The sequence below is a fragment of the Lemur catta genome, chromosome 3, assembly GCF_020740605.2.
Source record: "Lemur catta isolate mLemCat1 chromosome 3, mLemCat1.pri, whole genome shotgun sequence".
In the NCBI taxonomy this organism is placed as follows: domain Eukaryota; kingdom Metazoa; phylum Chordata; class Mammalia; order Primates; family Lemuridae; genus Lemur; species Lemur catta.
This window is the reverse complement of record NC_059130.1, coordinates 13,888,937-13,913,844: the sequence shown is the minus strand read 5'-3', so window position 1 is coordinate 13,913,844 and position 24,908 is coordinate 13,888,937. Positions and strand designations below refer to the sequence as shown.

The 24,908-nt window shown below is 43.9% G+C and overlaps 1 protein-coding gene and 1 pseudogene across 2 annotated transcripts; one reads left to right on the top strand and one right to left on the bottom strand.

Moving 5' to 3' along the window:
- Window positions 1-134: 134 nt before the first annotated feature.
- On the bottom strand, window positions 135-19,215 carry SARS1 (seryl-tRNA synthetase 1). 2 transcript variants are annotated; one of them, XM_045546704.1, is made up of 12 exons: window positions 18,965-19,215; window positions 11,957-12,027; window positions 9,158-9,238; window positions 8,037-8,195; window positions 6,879-7,022; window positions 5,600-5,755; window positions 3,203-3,424; window positions 2,513-2,642; window positions 2,074-2,231; window positions 1,747-1,818; window positions 1,241-1,370; window positions 135-563 (listed from the first exon to the last, which is right to left on the bottom strand). In XM_045546704.1, the coding sequence occupies exons 1-12, from the start codon at window positions 19,098-19,100 to the stop codon at window positions 406-408; spliced, it is 1,617 nt and encodes a 538-aa protein (XP_045402660.1). In that variant the 5' UTR covers window positions 19,101-19,215; the 3' UTR covers window positions 135-405. The 2 variants fall into 2 exon arrangements, with proteins under 2 accessions (XP_045402660.1, XP_045402659.1); XM_045546703.1 differs by lacking the exon at window positions 1,747-1,818 and having other exon boundaries at window positions 18,965-19,212.
- Window positions 19,216-24,025: 4,810 nt separating this feature from the next.
- LOC123636240 lies at window positions 24,026-24,075 on the top strand (annotated as a pseudogene).
- Window positions 24,076-24,908: the final 833 nt, after the last annotated feature.

Below are 24,908 nucleotides of genomic sequence, written 5' to 3'. Positions count from 1 at the left end.
GCTTTCCCCTGAAGCCTTTACAAAATCTACCCGTGCCTTCGCCTACTTGCCCAAAGGCTGTCTGACTTGCCAACAGAGGGAGCAGCCTTATTTGGAGTGAGTACAGTCTCAGGAAGAACCATCAGAGACAGGGCTTGAGCCCTGGGAAGAAGACTGAGGAAGAGTCCTAGGCCCTCCCCAGAGATGCTTTATTACACGGTTTCATCAGTCATCGGTGATTAGCTCCTATGCCCATGCGAAGAGACAGGAACATGTGTGTTGTACATGGCAGACTGCTGCCCTTCTAGCTATGCAGTCAGATGGGAGCAGGGCAATGAGTGGGTGCTTGGCTTCCCTGCTCCTGGGCAGGCTCTGAGATCCCAGCAGACAGAAAGGAAAGCCTGGCAAACCGGGAGGCAGGAATGTTCAGGCATCAGTGACCTCCATATTTTGCAGCCGGTTTTCCAGGGTGACATCTCTTGCTGCCACTTTCTTTTTGCTGCCCTCATGTTGCTTCTTCTGCTTCTTTGATGGCTCCTGGTCAATGGGTGCAGGCTTCACAAAGGGGATCAGTTCTTGGAGTCCTGGGAGGGAAGAGCCAACCAAATGACCCATTGTTTCTCAGAGAGTGGGACAATGATCTCTTTGAACAAAGGGGTCCCCTTAATAGGCACTGGTTTCATTTATTCTTTTCTTCCCTAGTATGAACTTAAGCAGCATTTAAATACCATACCTGCACAGGCTACTTCCTCAGCCAGATCCCCGCATTGCCCAGCATTAGAGGGTAGACAGAGTTTCAAGGGACTGTTGTCTTTTTTTTTTTTTTTTTTTGAGACAGAATCTCACTCTGTTGCCTGGGCTAGAGTGCCGTGGTGTCAGCCTAGCTCACAGCAACCTCAAACTCCTGGGCTCAACCAATCCTACTGGCTTAGCCTTTCGAGTAGCTGGGACTACAGGCATGTGCCACCATGCCCGGCTAATTTTATATATATATATATTTTAGTTGTCCAGCTAATTTCTTTCTATTTTTTTAGTAGAGACAGGGTTTCACTCTTGCTCAGGCTGGTCTCAAACTCCTCACCTTTAGCGATCCTCCCACCTCGGCCTCCCCGAGTGCTAGGATTACAGGCGTGAGCCACCATACCCGGCCCGGGACTGTCTTAACAAGAAAACTTGGTACATCCTGAAGGGGGCCTGCGAATCAGAAGAGTGTAAAGACAGAAAAGAAGAGGGGGGAAATGAGCTGAGCTGGGAGTTTTACCTGGTGGCATGAACTCCTTCAATTTCTCAGGCACCATGATGCCCTTCTCTGTCTGGTAGTTCTCCAGGATGGCGCAGATCGTACGAGTAGTGGCGCACATTGTAGCATTGAGCATGTGGACAAACTCCACCTGGGAAGAGAGGGTCCCACAGGGAAAGTTAAACTCAACTCTCGGCTGGTCTCACCGATGACCAGAAACCATCCACTCAACCAGAACTCCCCCAACTCCAACTAAACAAATCAAAACGATGGGTTCTACCCATTATCGACTTTTTTCTCAACTTGAATCTGCTTGGTATTTATTGCTTAGTAGACAACTCCAGATAGATTCCTCATGCTTCCCTGAATGACAAGTGGTAGGTCCCCATATTCTGAGGAGTTGGGCCCTTTGAAGGAAGGAAGAAACTACTACCGTGGCCTCTCCTTTTAACCCCTTCTGAGCCCCTGACTTGGAAAAGATTAGGACCTGAAGATTGGGTTTGAAGAGATAAGCTTACAACCCAGACCTTCTTGGGTGAGAAGAGGGAAGACATTGCCTTCAACTTGTTCTGTGTAGATAAATGGAGATTATTCTTTCTCTGGAGTTAAGAAAAACAAAGCCAAAAAGAGAAAAGGTAGAATTACCTTGCAGAATAGAGCTAGATTTAGGTTTCTATTTAGAAGAATTCAGTCCTGACTCAGTAGAGGTCATTTTTAGGTTCCCTTTTTGGTACAGACTGAGAAGCTCAGATTTTCCCATGATGCTGGGAACTCATGTTCCCCCACGGCTGAGAAATAGGGCGGATGCGTTCTGTGCTGAAGCCCTGCTTCCCACCTCCCTGGGGGCTGTCTACCTTGTCCATCATCTTCTTGGTCTGCCCGTATCGGATGCGGAGCCGGCGAGCCTGGTAATCCGTGCAATTAGAACAGGAGACTAACTCACGGAAGGCTCCCGAGCCCGGAAACCAGGCCTCCAGGTCGAGCTTCTTACTGGCAGCATGATTCAAGGAACCTGTAAGGAAAAGCCCCTAGAATTCATGGAGGGATGGTATTCAGAAGGCTAACCTTTAGTGAGCCTGAAGAATTCTTTAACTCACGTCCTATCCCCAGAAGTGAAACTGCACCCAGAGAGTCTTATCGCCAAACACTCCCAAGTGAGGAGAGTGTCATATTTTAATTAATACGGGTAATGAGCTGCATTGTGAGCTATTTCTTAGTGTGGAAGCCCAGCTGGTGAGGGTGGTGTCTGTGGGACGCAGGAGAGGGAAGCTGAGAAGATGATGGGTCCCGTACCTGAGACAATATTCACAATGTGGTAAGGGATCCCCAAAGACTGGTAGAACTCCTCTGCGGTGGTGATCATCTCTTCAAACATCTCCCACGACTTGTTGTCATGGGGCGATGCGTACACAAACTGTTCGATCTGCAGAGGGGGACCCAAGGAGACGGTGACAATGGTATAGGGTGAATAAAGGACTGAAGTGGGAGATGGCTTTGCAAGGAAGACCGATTCCTACACCATAGAGAGGCAGCAAAGCTGGGCCTCCAGCAACAGGGACTGGACTGCAGCAAGAACAGATGCTTACACAGACAGCTCGCCATATACCCACGCCAGCCCCTGCTCTGAGTGCTCTGCACGTGGTAACTGGGATAATCCTCACAGTAGGCCTGGTGAGGTAGGCACTATTATTATTGTCCTCCCTTTTCAGAGGCAGAAACTGAGCACAAAGAGGTTACGCAGCTTGTCCAGTGTCATACAGCTGGTAAGTGGTGCAGCAGGCATTTGTTTTCAGGCTGTCTAGGTCCACAGTCCGTACTCCACGCCCCGCCACGTGCTTCCCAGGCTCTTCCCCAGAAACACAGACGGAGCAATGAGAGGAAAAGTGGGGGCCAGGATGTGCCTGAGCAACACAGATCCTGTCTCTCCTCTGACCACCCTGGACAGACAGAAGGTTCCTCTCCTTACCCTGACCTGCTACTCACCTTCTCAAACTGATGGACTCGAAAGATGCCACGGGTGTCACGGCCGTGCGAGCCCACCTCCTGGCGGAAGCAGGTGGACAGGCCAGCGTACTTGATGGGCAGGTCCTCTGGCCGGAGCCACTCGTCCCGGTGTAGGGCAGCAATGGGCTGCTCTGAGGTGGCAATCAGGTATTTCTCATCATAGGAGTTGTCATCCGACTTTTCACTGCCTTTGCCAATCACCTGTGGAAGGAGGGACCTGTGCCAGTTAAGAGGGAGAGAGGACCTTGGCTAGAACAAGGAAAAGATACAAGGGACAGGGCAGGAAGAATATTCTTAAATCCCCACCTGGGAGTGGGGAGGGAATGCTACAAAGACAAAGAGGTAATGGGTCAGTCCAAAATGGGGTACCTGATAGAGATCAAGGGAATGCAAATTACGGGGAGTATTTTTCACTTATCTAATAAGGAAAACACTTACAAGGTTTATTGTCTGTTTAGTGTCAAAGTTATTTATTTATTGACAGCAAGAAAGGAAGCCCCCTAAATACTCAACAGTGGAAGAGCTGACTATCCTATGTTCAGTCCATGTGATATTATGCAACCATTAAAAATGATTACGAAGACCATGTGATAATACAGAAAAACGCTTTTGACATAATGGTAAGTCAAAAGGCAATCTATGTACATTGTGATTATAATTATGTGAAAATGACGTAGGTATGGAAAAAGTCTCAAAGAGATTATTTAAAAATGACAATTGTTTTAGGGCAATGGGAAAGTAGATAATATCCCCTTGTCATTTCTAAATTCTCTAAGATGTGGCATTATTTTAACAAACAAACAAACAAAAGATGTAGAGGAGAAAATTTTCTCTAGGCCCGTGTTTGGAGGCCTGGAAAGCTACCCTGCTACCTCACAGTAAGACATTAGCCCTTGTGGGGCCATTCACATACAACAGAGAAAATCTCCATAGCTGCACAGCCTGATACGGCACTGGCACTAGCCACAGATGGCTATTAAATTAAATTAAAATTTAGTTCCTCAGTTGCACTAGCCATATTTTGAATGCTCAACAGTCACATGTAGCCAGTGGCTGCCATCCTGGATCATGCAGATATAGAACGTTTCCATCACAGCAGAAAGTTCTATTGGACAGTACTGCTCTAGAGAATGAATAAACTGAGGTTTAGATCAGGGAAGAAGTACCAGTCAAAATTCCTCACTATAAAAACCTGGGATTCTTCCTATTTGTAGATCCAAAAAGCATCTGGATAAGAGATGGAGGATGCAGAACACACAGGGAACACTGGCTGCTAATATTTCTTGTAATATTCCACATCAGTTTCTCCCTAGCATTACCTGCAGTGGATATTTCTAAAGTTCTGTTGGTGATTATCCAACTTCGAGGGTTGAAATTAGAAAAAAAGAGAAAAGGTAAAACAGGTTTTAGCTGATACATGAACACACTCCTCCCGTCATTAAAAGACAGGAAAGAAAGAAGGAGGATGCCGAGGCTACACTAATGCTCAGGGTTTAGAGAGAGCATTTTGATTCCCGGTGCATCTTGAATGAAAACGTAACTTCAACCTCATCAGAAGGACCAGCAGAAAGACATTTCTAAATATTAAACTTATCTCCCTGCATAAATCAATCAGATGAGCCCAACAGCAGCTGTCTAACTCTTCCTCCACATGGGTCTGGGGAGGAAGTAAGCCAGTAAGAACAAAGCCCCCACTTCTGACAGAGGAGTCTTGAAGGAGAGGGACAAGTGAGAAGCAGACTCTGCTGCGATGGACAGCTGTTAGCAGAGATGCTCTAGAAATTCTGAGTGCTGGACACAGACTGGGGTGCTACCATTGGTGTTAGAGCCAGTTGATCAGAATGACATTCTGAACCTTGACTTGAATCCTCTGGCTCTCCTTGAAATGGTCCATGGTTGAGAAGAAGTCACAAACTGGAAGCCACATCCATCCCAAGGCAAGATGCCTCGATCTGTAGAAACTTCCGGTCTGGGGTCAGGAGTGGAAGGATGTGGGAAGGGGACTGAGAGATCAGCGCCACTTCTATACTTTCCTTTTGTCCAAGCACCCAATAAATGGGCTTCTTTTGTAAGCTCATGGTGTTAAAGTATGCTTCATTTAGATATATCATAAAGATCACCTAGGGAATGATAAAAGAGGCTCCGTATCTGCACTGTCCAATATGGTAGCCACTAGCCACATGTGGCTGTTAAATTAATTAAAATTAAAAAATTTGCTTCCTCATTTACATTAGCCACATTTTAAGTGCTCAGGAGTCACAATATAGAACATTTCCATCATTGCAGAAAGTTCTGTTGGAAAGTGCTGCTCTGTATCACTGAAGTTTAGGCTACATAACTCAAGAAGTCGTTCTGCCACGTGCCCTGGCTACTCACCTTATAAAGTTCTTCATCAAACTGGCTGAGCTGTGCCACCTCCTGCATGACCTCCTTCCTCATGAAAAAGGGAGTATAAATGGGGGTGTAGCCCCGACTTCCCAAGGTGCGAAGGGCATACTGGATGAGTGCCTGTTCCAGGAATACCAGGACGCCCTAAAGGAGCAGAGACACAGTACTGTGTGATTGGTCCTGTCACCATCATGCTCACCTGCTAGAACTGACACTGAGAGGCGACTGGGGCAAGAGAACAGAATTACCCAGGGGCACACAGGAGGCCAACAAAACCATGGACGGCAGCAACTGACTCAAGAGATTCTTTCGTCACACCAAAGCCCAGCTTGTCATACAGGCACACTGTTAAGAGACTTCTCATTAAGATACCAAAGTAAGGGAAAAGGATTATTTACCCAGAGTACGTGGGAGACTTTTCTTGTGCTAGTTCTTTTTTTGTTTTAAGAGACCAGGGTCTTACTCTGTGACCCATGCTGGAGAGCAGTGGCATGATTATAGCTCACTGCAGTCTCCAACTCCTGGCCTCAAGTGATCCTCCTGCATCAGCCTCCCAAGTACTTATGACTATGGGCACACTCAACCGTGCCTGGGTAATTTTTTATTTTGTTTTTTACAGAGAAGGGGGCTTGCTATGTTGCCTAGGTTGGTCTTGAACTCTTGGCCTCAAGTGATCCTCCTACCTCAACCTCCTCAAGTGCTGGGATTACAGACATGAGCCACCACATCTGGCCTTCTTGAGCTAATTCTTAAAACACTGGACTCATTTGTATATGTAAAACATACTTACATATATGTATTCATGTGCAGTATTTCCAAAATTATTTTACCATATTCTCCGGATGGCTTCCATGAATTCATCTGCCCTCTGCCCCAGCTAATCTGGGTTTACTGCCTCCACCTACCTGTTTTCAAACCCCTCTGGGCCTACTCACACCATAGCACTTATCACAGCGGGTTTTGATTCTTTGTTACTTGTCTGATTGTCCAATTATACTGAGCTCCTTAGAGGCAGAGACTGTTCTGATTCAGTCAGCAAAACATATCTTCATTATGGAGGATCATTTAGTGGCTTTTGTTCTATGGAATCCTGATAAGCCCTCTCTGGCTTTAGAAAGAGAATTGCATCTAATTGCCAGTACATTTGCAGAAAAGCGAGTACAAATGGTGGAGCTGTAGGCCTCCTTAAGTAGATTATGTTTTTCTGCAAAAAAAAAGTTTTAGTTCCTTCTTGGTAATCCTATCCCCACTGGTTTCCAACTCTTACCTTCAGGAAGTACCCTCGACTCCCAGCCACCACGGCTCCCTTTTCGCCTTCAAAGCCATCTACCATGACCACCAGGTCCACATGAGAGTACTTCTTCCTGACCGTGCAGTCGCCCCAAATTCTCTCCACTTTGTTGTCTGCGTCCTAAGGAAACGAGACCCAGAAAGATACATTATTTCCTAATTCTATAATCCCCATCTTTCCAAACCCCATTCCAAGAACAACTTAGCTTTGTGACGCCATCGCGTAACTCATTCTCTAGGTTTTGGTCATTGTGTACAGTGACTAGAGAAGAGAATTTGCTACTCAACAGAGAAATAATAATTTACAAAGTCCTAGAAGCAACTCCAGCAATGAAACTGGGAAATCAAGATTTTCCAAGTGATCTATGGTATTCTCTCAGGGGTTTTTTTGGTTTTTTTGTTTTTACCCTTTTAAATGTCTCCTCAAATCCTGCACAAGGACAACCCCCCCCCCCACCCCCAGACAACCAGCATCGCCTGGGGTGCAGAGGAGAATGTAGATTTTTTTTTTTCCAGGCTCTTATTGGTCCCAGGGCCACACGAGGGCGGGCTCGGGCCCTGACCTCCCAAGTCTGCTCACGATCTGTGCTCAGTGGCCTCCTGCACACCCCAGCCGGCAGTGAGTTTAACGTTCACCAGGGAATGAATGAAAGAGGCACAGATGGGCCCTGCCACGGCTGGGGTGTCAGGGAACAAAGGCTGGGCTCAGAGCAGCTTTGTGCTGGGGAAGCTCCAGCTCAGCAGGAAACTTTTGTCATGCAGATTTCCCTTCAACCTGCAGCTTCTCAGCGGGGTGTGGGTGAGGGGGTTAGGTTGATTTAACAGATCCCTCCCACAAGACTGCTGCTACCACGGGCAACATGCAGCGGAGGACAGCAGCTCTATTTAGAAGAGATTTCTGTGCTAGGAGTCTCCTCCTACCTGCTGTCTCTGCTACTTCCCAATCAGGCAAGGATCTGACTCCTGCAATTCTCAATTGGTGGGCAGAGGGAATATACAAAGAGCCTGCTTCTGACACACAGTGCCAGTGTTTCACAGTTCTCCTCCCACCCCACCCCCACAGAGACAGCCTCGACGTCGTAAGGCGGCTTCCTGCTGCGGTGCAGCCACCTACCTCATCAGTACAGCCACCTACCTCATCGTTACTGATGGGCACAGAGGGGTGCAGAAGGTTGCCGATCTCTCGGAGGTTCTCAAATCGCTCTGCTTCCAGCTTTATCCGCTCAGCATCACACTTCAGAATGGCTTCATCAATGAGGAGTCGGACTTTTTTGATTTGTGAGACGCTCAGTTTCTGTAGATAAAGAGGCCAGGCCCACAAGCAGGACACAGTGAATCAAGGACAGTATAGGAGTAAGATTCTGTTGCCCTAACCCCGTTGTGCTATGATGACAACCCTTGTGGCAGCATTTTAAAAACTGAGATTTATTTCACACAGGGAGATATAGAGTCTTTCTCTACAAGTCCATTAGCACTTTTCTTTGGGGTTGCCTAAGGCAGAGGTGGATAAATTCTTGCCACTCCTATTGCTCCCAAACATCTCAGGAGTTTTAATACTGTGGCTCTCTTTAAGAGAGCTTTCCCTTTTATTTGCACTTTCTGATTTTCCTGATTGAACCAATTTTGCATTCTATCATGCACTACAGTTAATGGTTCTCAAGGAAGATTATAAGTTTATTAGGAGTAAGAGACCTGTCTTAAGCTTATTTTGTATTCCTTATTGCAGAAGTTTCAAGCTGTGCTCTGATTGCCTTTGTGGGAACGCTTAGTAGGTAGGGTTAGGCAGAATAGGCTGCCAACCTAGCCCTTCAAGCACAGCAACTTTGTTTCTTTGGTTTATACTCTTGCTATGTGTTAAGGGTTTCAAATAGAGCTCAGTGACTAAAACACTCAAAAATTACTACTTTAAGCCCAGTGTAGTGAATTTTTACTGTATTACAATAAGTTGAAAAGTACCTTGACTTTGTGAAATAAAGTGTAGAAAATGGAGTTATATAAACCAAACACAGTTCCGTTCTTTTTTCTATTCTTCCTACCCTTGATTTTCTTTCCTACCCCATCTGTCTCCATCTCTGCTGTCTGATAAATGCTCAAGTATAGAACACAACAAGAGTAGGTGGAGACATTTCCCCGTGGCAAAAATTCAAGGATGCCACAAGGCAGCGTGGAGCAGAGTGTCCGCACTTGCTGTCTAGGAACAAAGCTAAGACAAAAGAACAGAGGTGCCGACTTACAAAGAAAAGGATGATAACTTACAGCTAAAGTGTCTGCAGTGAGGTCATCAAAATTTAACACATTCTCTGGAATGGATTCATCATCTCCCACTGGCTCTTTTTTCTGCAGGAAGAAAAAACCCCAACATGATTAAATAAAAGAAAATCTCTGGCGCTGTTTAATGAATTATATACCAAATTAATATATCATATAAACTAATCACAGGACTTTCCACATAACTTTCTCTAAAAGATGCTACAGGTAGGAGGAAAACTAGTGAATTCAAAGCCTGAAGTCAAAGTTTCAAGTCCCTATTCTGCCACTTCCTACCTAGCTTTTTGCTCCTGGAAAAATCAATTAACCTGTTGAGGTCAGAGCTAACATCATCAAGAACACAAGAAGACTGTCTTTCCCTGGACACGGAACATCATAAGAATCAAAAGAGAATGTATTTGAAATGTTCATGAATCATAAAGCACAGGAGAGGCAGTGTGGTGCTCAGGAGTGAGCCTTGAGGCACATGCCTGGGTGTGAATCCTTGTCTGCCTGCTAAGAACAATCCCAGGATTAAGACTAAGGGGGGAAAATGGATGGAATGATGGAATATCAGACTGTCAAGGAAAACAAAACAAAAAGTCAGAATCTAGAACTAAGTTTAGAACAATCAATGCAATTTGACAAAATGGCCGGGGTGGAACCAACCAGGGCTAGGTTTCTTTCTCTCTGGTTTTTCTTCTCACCCTCCTTCATGATATTCTGCCAAATCATCATTTCTTGTTCTTGCACACAACCAGACAATTTTAAGACCAATTTTAAATGTCAAATTCTCTCGAAGTATGTTTCCAAAAAAAAGTCAAATTATTTTTAAATTAAAAAAACTAAAGGAAAATGAGTCAAAGGCCATTTTAACAAGATATCTAAGACCTCAGCAAAACCTGTATAAAAATAATTTGAGAAAATTAAGCACCTGCTTTGCAATTATAATAAAATGAAGTGTAGAAATCATGTCCAATGCCCTAAAGATTTTTTTATTCTCTACATACACCAGTAGGCAACGATGTTTATGCAACCTCATATCCTACTGCACAAAGCTGAGTTGCAAGAAGGGACTAAATCTTCTAAAGGTAAAGTGTGGAAATCCTTTAGGTTAATTACACTTTCTCATACACCAAAGAGGATTCTAACCCATAACCCCACTCACACACTTCAGTGACTCAGAGCAAAATCATCTTAAAAAGCAGGAAAAATCTGAAAATATCAGAATGAGTCTTGATAGAATAAGCAGAGACTATTCAGGTAGGAAAAAAATGGCCTAAACCTCAAGATTTTTGCAATGGCAGTATAGGCAGGGTGAACAAGCGTTAGCAAAATAGTTATGAGGCTCCCTTGCTATTGACAGTCCATTAGGCAGCAAATTTAAGTTTTGAGTTCAAAGTCTGCCTCTGCAAATAACTTAGGGTGTGATTTTAAGCAAGCTCCTTAATTTCCTAAGCCTATTCCCTTACCCTTTAAATAGGGCTGACAAATATTCTACCTACAATCCAGGTTTGCAACGAGGATCAAAACCAAAATGAGATGTCTATGAAAGTACTGGAACACAAACTAAAGCACTATTCCCACCATTCCAATGGACAGGATGCGTGACATTCCCTGCATGGCTAGCAGCAAAGTCAGATCTAAGAATGCTATTGTAAATGAAAACACTCACTCCCACCTTCTTGTTACAAAAAATACCTGGCTGGCATTATCAGTATATATGCCCCCAAAGAATACCCAGGCAGAGGTTTACATAGAAATTAACACAATTATGGGGCCTCTGACATGCAAATGATTAGGAAGAAACTATGAGTCCCACAGGAAGAAAATATGATTGCATCAGTTTCCACAGCTGAAAGGGTTACATATCAAATACTGCCAAAGAGAAGGATGCAGACTATAGTGAAGTTAAGTGTAAGGGTGCTCGAATCCCAAGGTAATCTTTTTCTTATGCTTTTTATTGGTTCAGGTTCCAAGGTGTTGTGATTTTTTTGGTTTAGTTTTGAGGTTTACAACTTAAAAATAATCTAGATTGTACGGTGCATTTAATATGCTTTTTAAAAAAGTGATTAAGAGGCTAAATGGGTATTTTTGAAGAAAGGTTAAAAACATGAACCACTCTGGATACCAAAGCAAAAGGTGAAATTTAATATTTTTTTCAGGCATAGGCAGGAGTTTTTGGATGAAGGCCAGTAACTACTTGCCATCCACTGTAATTCACAATTGCTGAACAACTACATGTTCTAGACACTGTGCCAAGTTTTCTACATTTAAAAAAAATTTTGTTCTAACAATTCTATTCTATGGGTGAGTTGTTAGTATTGTCATTTTACAGATGAGAAAACTGAAGCTCAGAAGTTAACTTGTCTAAAAGTCACAGAACTAATAGGACAAGGCAAGATTTGGACTCCGTATCTATGCTCTTTTCATTATGAAGCACGACTATCTCAGGAAGAAAAATCTGAAGTCTGCCACAAGAAATCCTTTCTGGTAGCATAGGTTGAGCCTGGAAAGGATGACTGGTGGCATTTCTATTCCTAGTATAAGAACAGAATAGACAACAAATGACTTGTGTGGCAAGAATCTCATCTGAACACAGAAGACAGACTCACCCTGAAGTCAATGAAAGTGCCTCTTAGTTCCCTCCCTCCTTTTCTTTTTAATATAATGTTTCCCCCTTTTGTAAGAAACTCAGCATCTCACAGAATTAGACATTGAATTATAACTTCTGTGAATATTAACTAAGAACACGATCAAATACCTTTGCTCAAGCCCTCAAGGCTGTTTGTTACTGAGTTTTCTTACCTTCATTTTCTCTCCGATTGTCTTGCTGCATAGGTTCTTCAGCTTGTTCAAGTTGTCTGCCCGAAATCTGCCTAAGAAAAAAAAACCCCAAGAATATACCAAAGAAATACGCATAAAAGATACTCCCTTCTCCTGATCATGGTTCCTTAGTACTGATCTCAGCTTAAGGCCAAAATGCAGGCAGGACTGAAGGATCTGCCTCATAAAATGGTGAAGTGTTGGAGCTTTACAGCCCCAAATTTGGTTGGCATATATTGGTGACTACAGTAGTGTATCCCCAGCATTTGGTGATAAGGAAAAGGCCACTCTGAGACTGAAATTTAAAAGTATCATAGCCTCTATGACACTACCATACAGTAACACATCTGAGAAACTTGGAAGATACTCAAGTAACTGTAACCTGCCCAATTATCTTAAAACTCATTTAAGGAAACTACATGCTGTTGCACATGAATCTAGAAAGAGGCAATCATGTTTCTATTCCCATGAACTTGGTTGCTACATCTCTATGCTAGAAATGGTTAATGTTATCCCTTTGCTCTCATAGAATGCTCACCTGGCAGCCTTGAGAATAATTTAGTTTAGGGGCAATATGGTAAAAATCAAGCTTTTGAGAGGTAAAATTAATGACTAGAAATGAGACAGCACCTAGACATATTAACAGGTACCCTAAGGCTTTGCCAATAAGCTTCCTCCTTTGATATCTCTTTAACTAAACTTTAGTACAAAATGATATAACTATCTTCTCATTCACTTATTCACACTGACAAAACTATAGAGATAGAGATGGAGTATAGATTAGTGGTTGCCAGGGGTTAGACGGAAGACAACGGGAAGGGACTACAAAGGGACAGATAGCAAGAAGGACCTTTGTGTGATGAAACAGTTCTGTATGTTAAGTGTAGTGGTGGTTACACAAATCTACACACATAAGATTACACAGAAATACACACGCACACACAAGTGTATGCAAAGCTGGTGAAATCTGAGTAAGGTCTGTGGATTGTAGCAATGTCAATTTCTTGGTTTGAATGTTGTACTATAGTTATGTAAGCTGTTACCATTGGGGTAAACCGGGTGAAGTGTACACAGGACCTCTCTACTATTTTTGCAACTTCCTGTGAATCTATAACTATTTTGAAATAAAGTTTTCAAAAATTGCATTTTATTTAGTCCTTCCTATTTGCAAGGTACCATGCTAAGGTTTGGGAATACAAAAGAAAATAAGTCAAAAACCAACATTATAACAATGCTGAAAGTTTCAGTCAATGAATATAGCATATCCATCCCTTCATTATCTTTAATTTCTCTCAGTAATCTTTTGTAGTTTTCAGTGTAGAACTCCTTTAAAAAAAAAAAATCTTTGCTGTCTTCAAAACAGTGTTGCCAAAAAATAAAAACAAAAAAACTCTTTATCATTTTTTATTTTATTTTATTTCTTTAGAAACAGGGTCTCACTACATTGCCACGACTGGCCTCAAACTTCTTTGGCTCAAGCAATCCTCCCACCTCAGCCTCCCAAGTAGCTGGGATTACAGGTGCCATGCCACCACGCAAAGCAGTGCAAGAGTCTTGAATGTTATTTATTAGATATACTTCTAGGTATATGACGCTTTTTCATTGTTATTTGTATAGAGAAATACTTGTGATTCTGTATATTGTATCCAGTGATCTTGCTAAAGTTACGGGGTGTCCCAAAAGTCACCATACATAAAGAAAATAGGAAATTTAGCTAAATATACCTTTATTTACAAGATATTCATTACAAAATTTTTCCTTTGTATAGACACTTTTGGGACACCCTGTATTTAATTTTAATAGTTCGGGCCGGGTGCAGTGGCTCACACCTGTAATCCTAGCACTCTGGGAGGCCGAGACGGGCGGATTGTTTGAGCTCAGGAGTTCGAGACCAGCCTGAGCAAGAGCGAGACCCCATCTCTACTAAAAATAGAAAGAAATTATATGGACAGCTAAAAATATATAGAGAAAAATTAGCTGGGCATGGTGGCACATGCCTGTAGTCCCAATTAGTCGGGAGGCTGAGGCAGGAGGATTGCTTGAGCCCAGGAGTTGAGGTTGCTGTGAGCTAGGCTGACGCCATGGCACTCTAGCCTGGGCAACAGAGTGAGACTCTGTCTCAAAAAAATAAATAAATAAATAAAAAATAGTTCAGATACTACACACACTATGAAGTGATCTGTAAATAATGACAGTTTTATTTCTTCCATTCCAATCTTTTATTTCTGTTTCTTGCCTTATATCACACAGTCTGGAACCTCCAGCATGATGTTGATTAGAAGTGGTGATAATGGACATCCTTGTCTTGTTCCTAACCTTAGGGGGAAAGCATTCAATATTTCATCATTAAGAAAAATGTTAGCTATGGGGATTTTTGGTAAATGCCTACTATCAGATTAAGGGAGTTCCCTTCTATTCTCAGTTTGCTGTTCTTATCATGAGAAATTGACTGTCCACATGAAAATAAAACCTTTGATCCCTATCTCACACAATACACCAGATTGATGTGAGATATATCATGTATTTAAATGTGAAAGGTAAAGTAATAAAACTTCTAGGGAAAAAACTGGAGAATCTCTTCTGAAGCTTAGGATATACAAATCTAATCATTTCACTTGCAGGTTTAAATTCTGTATTTCCTAAACAGAACACAAGAAGCACAAATCACAAAATTCAATAAATCAGACTTCATTAAAATTAGGAAATTATATTCATCAAAAGACTGAAAGAGTGAAAAGGCAAGTCACAGACTGGGAGAGGAGATCTGCAGTATATGTATTAATTGGTATGCTTCTTTCCAAAATATATAAAGAATTCCTACACATCACTAAAAAAAAGATAATCAAATAAATTTGGTCAAAAGGCTTAAACAGGTGCTTTTCAAAATAGGCTATCCACATGTCACCAAACTTATCAAAAAGTGCTCAATATCTTTAGTCATCAGGAAAATGCAAATTAAAACCACAATGAGACACCAATATATATCTACCAGAATGGCTAAAACTAAAAGGGCTGTTAATGCCAAGTATTGGCAAGAATCCCAAGCAAGTGGAACTCTTAGATGTTGCTGGTAGGAACACTGATCATTGCAACCACTTTGAAAACTATTTGGCATTATCTACTAAATCTAAACATGTGCCTACCCTATGGTCCAGCAGTTTCACTCCTGGGTACATATCAACAGAAACGAGTTTTTATTTCCACCAAAAGATATGTATAAGAATGCATATAGGGCCGGGCGCGGTGGCTCACGCCTGTAATCCTAGCACTTGGGAGGCCATGGCGGGTGGATCGCTCGAGGTCAGGAGTTCGAGACCAGCCTTAGCAAGAGCGAGACCCCTGTCTCTACTAAAAATAGAAAGAAATTATCTGGCCAACTAAAATATATATATAGAAAAAATTAGCCGGGCATGGTGGTGCATGCCTGTAGTCCCAGCTACTGGGGAGGCTGAGGCAGTAGGATCGCTTAAGCCCTGAGGTTGCTGTGAGCTAGGCTGACGCCACGGCACTCACTCTAGCCTGGGCAACACAGTGAGACTCTGTCTCCATAAAAAAAAAAATAAATAAATAAAGAATGCATATATGGGCCAGGCACGGTGGCTCACACCTGTAATCCTAGCACTCTGGGAGGCTGAGGTGGAAGGATTGCTTGAGCTCAGGAGTTTGAGACCAGCCTGAGCAAGAGCAAGAGCCCATCTCTACTGAAAAATAGAAAAAATTAGCTGGGCGTGGTGGTGTGCACCTGTAGTCCCAGCTACTCAGGAGGCTGAGGCAGGAGGACTGCTTGAGCCCAGCAGTTTGAGGTTGCTGTGAGCTAGGATGATGCCATGGCACTAGCCCAGGCAACAGAGCAAGACTTTGTCTCAAAAAAAAAAAAAAAAAAAAAAAAAGCATGTATGTCTTTTGATGACTTTGGGAACAACTGAAAAAAAAAAAAAAAAGACACATATAAGAATATGCCAGGAAGAATCAACAGTCATGGAAGTGTGAACGAGTAAGAGTAGCAATGACAAGACTAGAACAAAGAGTGGGAGGCCAGATGTAGCAGTGGTAGAAGATGAAGCTAGGAAGGCACGGGGCGGGGAGTGGCTTTCTAAATTGTGTTAAGAAATTTGGATTTTAGGCTGGGCACGGTAGCTCACACCTGTAATCCTAGCACTTGGGGAAGCTGAGGCGGGAGGATCACCCGAGCTCAGGGGTTCGAGACCAGCTCTGAGCAAGAGCTGGTCTCTACTAAAAATAGAAAAATTAGCTAGGGGTCGTGGCGCATGCCTGTAGTCCCAGCTACTGGGGAGGCTGAGGCAGAAGGATCACTTGAGCTGTGAGGCTGATGCCACAGCACTCCACTCAGGGCAACAGAGTGAGATTCTGTCTCAAAAAAAAAAAAGAAAAAGAAATTTGGATTTCATAGCTCACTGTAGCTGTGAACTCCTGGGCTCAAGCAATCCTTCTGCCTCAGCCTCCTGAATAGCTGGGACTACCACTGCACACCACCACGTCTGGCTAATTTTTTAAGAGACAGGGTCTTACTATGGTCACCCAAGCTGGACTCAAACTCCTGGGCGCAAGTGATCCTCCTGCCTCAGTCTCCCAAATCGCTGGGATTACAGGCATGTGCCACCTTGCCTGGCTCTAAATGCATTTTTGACTTAGATATTTTCAACTTATCATGGGTTTATCAGGATGTAACTCCATCATAAGTTGAGGAGCATCAGACAGTGCTGCTCTAAGGTATGAGTGTTACTACAAAACTTAAGCCAGCAAGTGAAATGATGAGATTTGCATTCTAAAAAAATCACATGCCCTGGGTATGGCCTCCACCAGAGTAAGGCTAGAGTGAAACTGAAAGCAGTTAGAAAGCTATTCCAATTGCTGGGGCAAACAATGATTAAGAACTTGGCTTAAGGCACCTACAGTAAGTGTTAAGAGAAAATAACAACTTCAATTGATAGTAAAAAGAAATTTCACTCAGGACAGCACTTTTTACGGAGGATAGAATTCCTGTAGTTGGCAGCAGATTTCAAGATACAGAGTTGCCTCATGAATAAAAAAGAAGAAATCACAGTTCAAATCTCTGGAGTTAGAACAGTTGTGGAAAACTCCAATGTGATATGATGACTCCAAGTTATGTTAGAATACTGTTTTTTCCATGGAACCTTAGTGGCATTGGAAGTCTACAGGATAACAAATAGGTGTAGTTGTAATGGAGGGCTTGGTGAAGCTTGCTGCATCCTCAGTCAGGCAGCATGATCTGAGTTCTTAATGTGGCTCTGGTTCCTTGTTGCGGCCAATAATGGAAGAATCCTAACCTCTGACCTGAAGTTCAAGATGCAAAAGAACCTTGATACAAGATCTGTTCAAGGTCAATTGGGCAGCCAGGGACTAGGGGAAAATCATGAACACCCTTTGGATCCAAAGAGAATATTAGAAAGGGTTGTCAAGTAGAGAAAAATCAAATTAATACATACATTGAAAATAAACTACATAAACTGCCTTTCATAAAGAGTGTAAAGTGCCCCGAACACAGAAGATATTCATGCAGCCAACAAACCTTTATTAAGCCCTTCTAAGAACCAGGGTGCAGTGTGCTAGGTAATGAGATTGTATGTACATATGTGTATATGTATATCTTATATACATATATGTATATCCTAGATGCTGGGATATACAGATAAATAGAAATTCAATCTTTGTCACTGAAGAACTCACCATACATCTATCATCACATAAGGGCAAAACTTCCCACAGATGGGTACATTATACACAAGAGACTAACTGACACATTCAAAGTCATTTAGCAGCTGGCTAATTGTTGGACGGACACAAAAACCTGATACGCCTGACTTTAGAGACAGTATAAGAGTGCTCAGTCTAGCTTTATCTTAGACAAAAAATATGGCAAAATTCAATTCCACTGCAACTCAAAACTTCAGATTCAAGTATAGAATCTCACAATCAAACAAACTACCCCATTAGAGTGTCTCAGGTGTACAGAATCAGCAGACAAATCAAGCTAAACAAATATTCTTTCGGCATCCAAGGCCCTTATGGAAAATCAATTTTTCTGAGAGAAATCCATCACACTCTTGGATAGCGGTTGCCTTTGCAGTATGCTGTCATAAATCTGGCTCTCGGCTGGTTGCAGACCTATTGCATCAGACAAAATGAATCACATGTGCTTGGTAGCATTTGCCCAACCAGTGACCACTCTAGTTAATCTAGGCAGAGATTGACAGGCAGATTGTTCTATGGTTTTATATAGCTTCATGAAAGATGCTCGGAACAGTTCCAGGTTCTAGCTCAACTCTGCCAACGTCGTTTAAGGAAAACTTCCACAAACCAAAATTAAACAGCCTCAATAATTACAAGCTATTTCTTGCCTCACCACACCCCTCTCTCAAGTCCGATCTACATCGGAAAAGACTTTTCTGATGCTTAAAGGTATGCTCACAGGCCAGGGGGATAGTCTTCCTAAAAGCTCTGGGATCATTGCTTTTAGCCAGGAGTGGCCTCCAACGTCCCAAAATGCTTCCGATAGGGATGGAGTGAACCTATTGTGACTCAGTCTCGGGCAGAAGCCTTTAATCCTCTCACAACAAGGGAAACCACTCTGGCCTTGCTGAAGATGAGAAAGACTGGGGGCCACCAAAGGTAAGTGTTAGGGGGCCTCCCAACCCTCCCGCCCCGGCTTTCTCCCGGTTACTCAAGAGGCAGGAAGACTTGACAGCTCTCCACGCGCATGCGCACATAAGCTGTGCTCCGCACTGAGCACGCGCGGAAGGGACCTTGCGCCGCTGGGGTGGAGGATAAAGTGGGACGATCCCAGTTCCCAGGCTGTGTTTTGGGGGATAGGTAGAGCCTTGGAGCCACTGCACCCTGGGAGGGGGCGTCTGACGAAGGGTGGAAACTGTGGCCTCAGGAGCAGCGACCGGATTCGAGAGCTGAAGTAGGTTTAGGATCGGGGGATAACCCGTGCGTCCCGGTACTCACATCGTCGCCACTCGCTGTCTGCCTTCACCAGCTGGTCCACCAGTCCCGGGTCCTTGAAGCGCTTCTCTTGTGCCTCTCGGATGAGGGCTGGGTCTCCTCCTTTATCCACCCTAAACAAATCCAGATCCAGCACCATGTTGTTTTTCTGCTGGACTTTTGGCTGGGCCAAACCTCAGGAAAACGAGGACCGAACTGCAACACCCAGCCTGTGACTAACGCACTGCGCCGGCGCGCTGACCCGCCCTCCCTGCGCAGGCGCGGCGGGAGCGCGCTGGCGCCCCCTCTCGACCGGAAGCGGCTGCGTTGGAGGCGGGGCCGCGGAGGGAGGGGAGGGTAGAGCGGGTGGTCTTGGGCTTCTGCCTTATCTGGGGCTGTGTCCTCTGTAGGGTGGGGGCCCTAGGTAGCCTCAGGGTGGGGCCAGTCGCCAGAAAGACCCAGTGATTAGCTATTAGCAGGATTAGAGGTTTGGAATTTTCAGCCCTACCCACCAGTGCCCAGGAAAGGGTGAGGGTGGGGGGTGGGGGGAGGTGCTGAACATCAAGGTCTAAAAACAGTCAGGGACACGAGTTGATGAGCTTCCAAGTTGCTGAACACTAGGACGTGCCAGAAGGATGGCTCACCCAGAGGGGACGTGGAAGCTTCCCTGTCTCCCGGCATCTTGTCCTATCTGTCTCCTCTTCATCTGGCTGTTCACCTGTATCCTTTGTAATATCCTTTATAATAAACCAGTAAACTGGTTAATAAACTGGCAAATGTTTCTCTGAGTTCTGTGAGCCATCTCAGCAAATCAAACCCCAGTTTATAGCTGGTTGGTCAAAAGTATAGGTGGGGCCAGGTACTGTGTGTCTCAACGCCTGTAATCCCAGCACTTTGGAAGGCCAAGGGAGGCGGGAGGATCACTTGAAGCCAGGATTTCAGGACCAGCCTGGGCAAAATAGTGAGACCCTGTCTCTACAAAAAATGTTAAAAATTAGCCAGGCGTGGTGGCACATGCCTGTCGTCCTAGCTACCTACTCAGAAGGCTGAGATGGGAGGATCGCTTGAGCCCAGGAGTTCCAGGTTGCAGTGAGCTGTGATCGGGCCACTGCACTCCAGCTTGAGCAAGAGTGAAAAAAAAAAAAAAGTAGAGGTGAAATCTACTATTAATACTTGCAGTTGGCATCTGAAGGGGTGGGGGCAGTCTAGTGTGACTGAGCCCTTACCCTGTGGGATCTGACGCTATCTCCAGGTAGCTAGTGTCAGAATTAAAGTGAATCACTCAGCTCGTGTCCACTGGAGAATTGCTTGGTGAGTCGGGACCCCTCTACCCCCTGCGCCTGGTTGCAGAAGTGTTCTGTGTTGAGTGTGTGACTAGAAGGAGAAAAACAGTTTTGTTTTTTTTTTTTACTTCTTACACTATCCCTGCTCCCCAAGTCTCTGCCAAGCCAACCCTAAGATGCAGGTCAGGGCTAAAGACAGTGATAGAGGTGACAAGTAGAGACCCCAAGGGAGGCTTAGGAAAGGGAATTGTCTGGGCTTGCTCCCCTTGGTTCAGCTTGCGTAGGGTGTTAGGTTTACAACCAGTGGAAGGAAGGGTAGGGAGTTGCGGTCTCTGAGGAAAATATGTAAGAAGACTCTACTCAAAGTATTGGGTTCCCTAAAACCTTCTGAGGGCCAGGTCTGAGATGGGGGGCTACCTGCTTCCATGTCGGTGAAGGTACAACCAAAGGGGTATTGTCTACTCAGTTTCAAAAACAGAGATGGGTGTTCCTGAGGCTGACACTGAGCCCAGGCCTAGGGTAGGGGAGCTACTGGGCCAACTCTTTTTTTTTTTTTTTTTTTGAGACAGAGTCTCACTCTGTTGCCCAGGCTAGAGTGCCATAGCATCAGCCTAGCTCACAGCAACCTCAAACTCCTGGGCTCAAGCGATCCCCCTGCCTCAGCCTCCCAAGTAGCTGAGACAACAGGCATGCACCACCATGCCTGGCTAATTTTTCTATATATATTTTTAGCTGTCCATATAATTTCTTTCTATTTTTGGTAGAGACGGGGGTCTTGCTCTTGCTCAGGCTGGTCTCGAACTCCTGAGCTCAAACAATCCTCGTGCCTCAGCCTCCCAGAGTGCTAGGATTACAGGCATGAGCCACCACTCCCAGCCTGGGCCAACTCTTTAAGGAGGTCATCAGTGTATTTCAAGGGATGACCTTAAAATTCTGGACTCTCCAAATTTCCTTCCGGATTTTCAGCGTTACTATTATCATTAGATGACTAACATATCCCTTTAAAATGTTCAGCGTACCTGATAAGTATAACAAATTCACATGCTAGCAAACTTCATTCATCAACTTAGAACCATAGGATTTTTAGTGCTGGAGGGGAACTTTAGCTGTTAGCCTAATAAGTCCCAATCTTTTCGTCTGTCCCCATGTTTTAAAATATGTTTGTCTAATGAACATGATTTTTGAAAAAATAATTTATTTGCCTTTTTTGTTAATTATATATATATATGGCTGCTAACTAGAGATTCTTTTATTTCTTTCTTTGTTTTTTGTTTTTTTTTTTTAGGAAAAGAGGCATGTGGATAACTAGAAATTCTGATCAGTAGGAAATGACCAATGTTACTACACTGAGCAATTCTTGCCTGAAGCTAACTCAAAAAGAAATTGACATAAAGCTTTACTTATGGAACGATGGTAGGAAGCCCTAACGTCTTTGGAAGTGTGATTTCTGTTAGCCTTTAGTACCAAGAATAGCTCTTGGGGGCTGCCTCAGAGGACTCAAGGGTTCAAGGAGCCGTGACCAGAAAACAGTGAGCCATGCCAACCCTTTTTTTATTTTCTATATGAGGAAACTGAGGCCCAAGGAAGTTAAGTGATGGGACCAAAACAAGGACACAGGTAAGTGTCTGAGATAGCCTAATGTTTGGGCTTGCACCTTTGTTAGCAGAAAACAGGGCCATGAGAACCTGGGCTAGAATATGGGGCTTTTTCTTGTAGGACAGAGACCAGAGGGTATTTGCATCTTTCTCCCCACAGGACCAATGCCTTCCACACCATGAGTGATTACATCCTCGCCTGGGGGAGTGAGTTGCAGGGCAGAGGCAGAGAGGGTGGAAACTTTTTGCAGGTTCAGGGAGCAGATCCTGGGTGAGATACTGCCTTGGGGATGCTGCAGCCAGTGGGCAGCTCAAAGGGGTGAACACCTGCAGTGAGGGAGCAAGAAAAGAGAGCGAGGGGCACCCAACCGAAGCTGCCTTCCTCGGTTTTTCCCAGTTCAGAGCTGGCTAACTTGTGAGAGTTCTCTTAGACTTTTGTAGCTCTGCATTCCTCCTTTGGTCTTGGATTTGAAGTAGAATTTCTCAGTGTTTGACAAGTAGGTGCAATCCTGTCACTCTCTTGCTAAGACGTGGCTACCTGTTTATTCTCTTTTTTTTTTTTTGAAACAGTCTCACACGGTCGCCCCGGCTAGAGTGCAGTGGCATCATCATAGATCACTGCATCCTCCTGGGCCTAACCGACCCTCCTGCCTCAGCCTTCTGGGTGGCTGGAACTACAGGCATGTGCCACCACAGCCTGGCTAATTTTTCTATTTTTTGTAGATGTGGGGTCTCCCTGTTGCTCAGGCTGGTCTTGAACTCAAGGATCAGCCTCAAGTGTTCCTTCCACCTTGGCCTCCCAGAGTGCTAGGATTACAGGAGTGAGCCAACTAGCTTGGCCACATATTCCTTCTTTATCTCTTATTTCGCCCTTTGAGCTCCCCATTCCAAACTACTTATGGCTCCCCTTTCTTGCCTCTAAGCCTTTCTTTATACAAGCTCCTTGTACCTGGAACTCCCTTTCCCTCCTCTGTTCCTCCTAACTGGCTAATTCCTCCTTCCTCATGGAAGCCTTCTCTGACATCCTCTCCACCCCTCCCCCTAGACTGGTTAGGCAGCCTCTGGTTTCCCACAGTGTGGTAGTACTTACTGTACTGTTTCAGGAGGAGCTGACAACCCAACCTCCAGCTCTGGGTTGCCCACTCCCTTCTATCAGAGAGACACAGTAACAAAGGAAGTTAATGTTGTTGTCCTTGGGCAACTAAGGAGGAACCATTTAAAAATAGAATGGTCAGGGAAAGCTACCAGGACCTGGGGGACTTTAATCCAGCCTCTCCTGATAGAACTGGGGTGAGGTATCAATTCTCCCACCACACTGTATCGTACAGTAGTCCCCCCCTTAGCCCCAGAGGATACGTTCCAAGACTTTCAATGGATGCCTAAAACTCGTTAGTACTGAACCCTGTATATACTGTGTTTTTTCAATCTGATAACCAAGACAGTTACTAGTGACTAATAGGTGGGTAGTATAAATGGCGTGGATATGCTGGACAAAGGGATGATTTATGTCCCAACAGGATGGCACAAGATCTCATCATGCTACTCAGAAGGACACACAATTTAAAACTTATGAGTTTGTTTCTAGAATTTTCCATTCAATAGTTTTGGACCACAGTTGACTTCAGGTAGCTAAAACTGTGGAAAGTGAAACCCAGGATATGGGGGAAATACTCTATAGGGAATTGCATTTTATGTGGGATTGTTAACTTCAGCACTGAAATGAAATTAGTTTATATTTCAAATTCTCCTTTAATAGCTCTTGAATTATCCACAAAGTTTTGTATTGCAGCCCTACGTCAGTTTCTCCAACTCTTCAGTAGTCGTTGTCACTCTGTGGTTCCCAATTAATTAAATGTCTTCTTTAAGTTGTAGACAAGTCATAAGTATCTTTTTGCCTGGTCACCTGACCAATGTCTTTTACTTCTTTGTCAGTGATAGAGATGACATTGAGATAGAGATGCCAAATTAACACATGTTCCCATTCCTACTTTCCTTCTTAGGGTTTGGACTTTATAATGAAGGGTGATAATCAAAATATGTAACTACCAGTACAACCCAGGTACCACCCAGTAAAAATCGATGCGGATCATAAACCACCAGCCTTGGAGTATAGATGGGTACCTGCTGCTCAGTCCTACCTGACACCAATAAGAAACCCTGAGAGATGGCACATCTGAGTGCCATCAGATGTGTGCGAAAAGGACTCTGAGTGTTACAGTTCTCTTAGAATTTGTCTAGCAGGTTTTCAGGGGCTCTAGCTGCAGAGCAGAGGGTTGACTGCAGGAGTGGGAGGCACTGGAGGAGGAGAGGCCTGTTTGAAGACTAAAAATTACTCAAAGACCCTAATGTAGAACATCTGGCACTTAGCACCATTCAGACTGAAAAGTTTGTGAAGGCCCAAACTCATTTAGCTGAGATGATTCTTTCTGAGGTCAAGTGCCCTCAGTTAGAGTGAAGGGAAGAACTGAAGCAGAAAAATCCAGCAACCCTGGAAAATGGTAAGTCATTGATGTCCCCTAGGATTCTCTCCATATCTAGTGTGTAGTAATCTACCTCATACCCAGAGAAACTAACTGGACTTGTATTTGTGGATATATTGTTATGTGGCTGGCCTCGGGCCACCCAAGAGAAACCTGAATGAAGCGAGGTAATGTGCTAAGTGTTTCATGTGTTGTCTCTTCTGACCCTTACCTGGGCTTGGGATGTAAGATATCATTAGAAGCATTTTATTATTGTGGAAACTGAGGCTTTGGTCACAGATTAATTCCTTAACAGGTGATAAGAGGCTTCTAGTCTAGGTCCATCTTGCTCCACACTCTGTGCTCTTTTCTTTTTCTCTTTCGGGATCTGGAATCCTCCTCTTCAGTTTTAGCTTGCAGGACACTTACTATTTCCTGCTCACCCATCCAGCCATCCAACCATGTTCAAGAAAAACAACTCGAAAGTATATTTTTATTTCACACACACAAAAATGTGACATGCAATACCCATCCCCTAACAAACTATTAATGCTTGAAATACAGAGTAAAAAGAAAATCCAACTAGTCCTGATAAGACAAAAATTTGATTTCACCAAGCTGAAAAATCCAT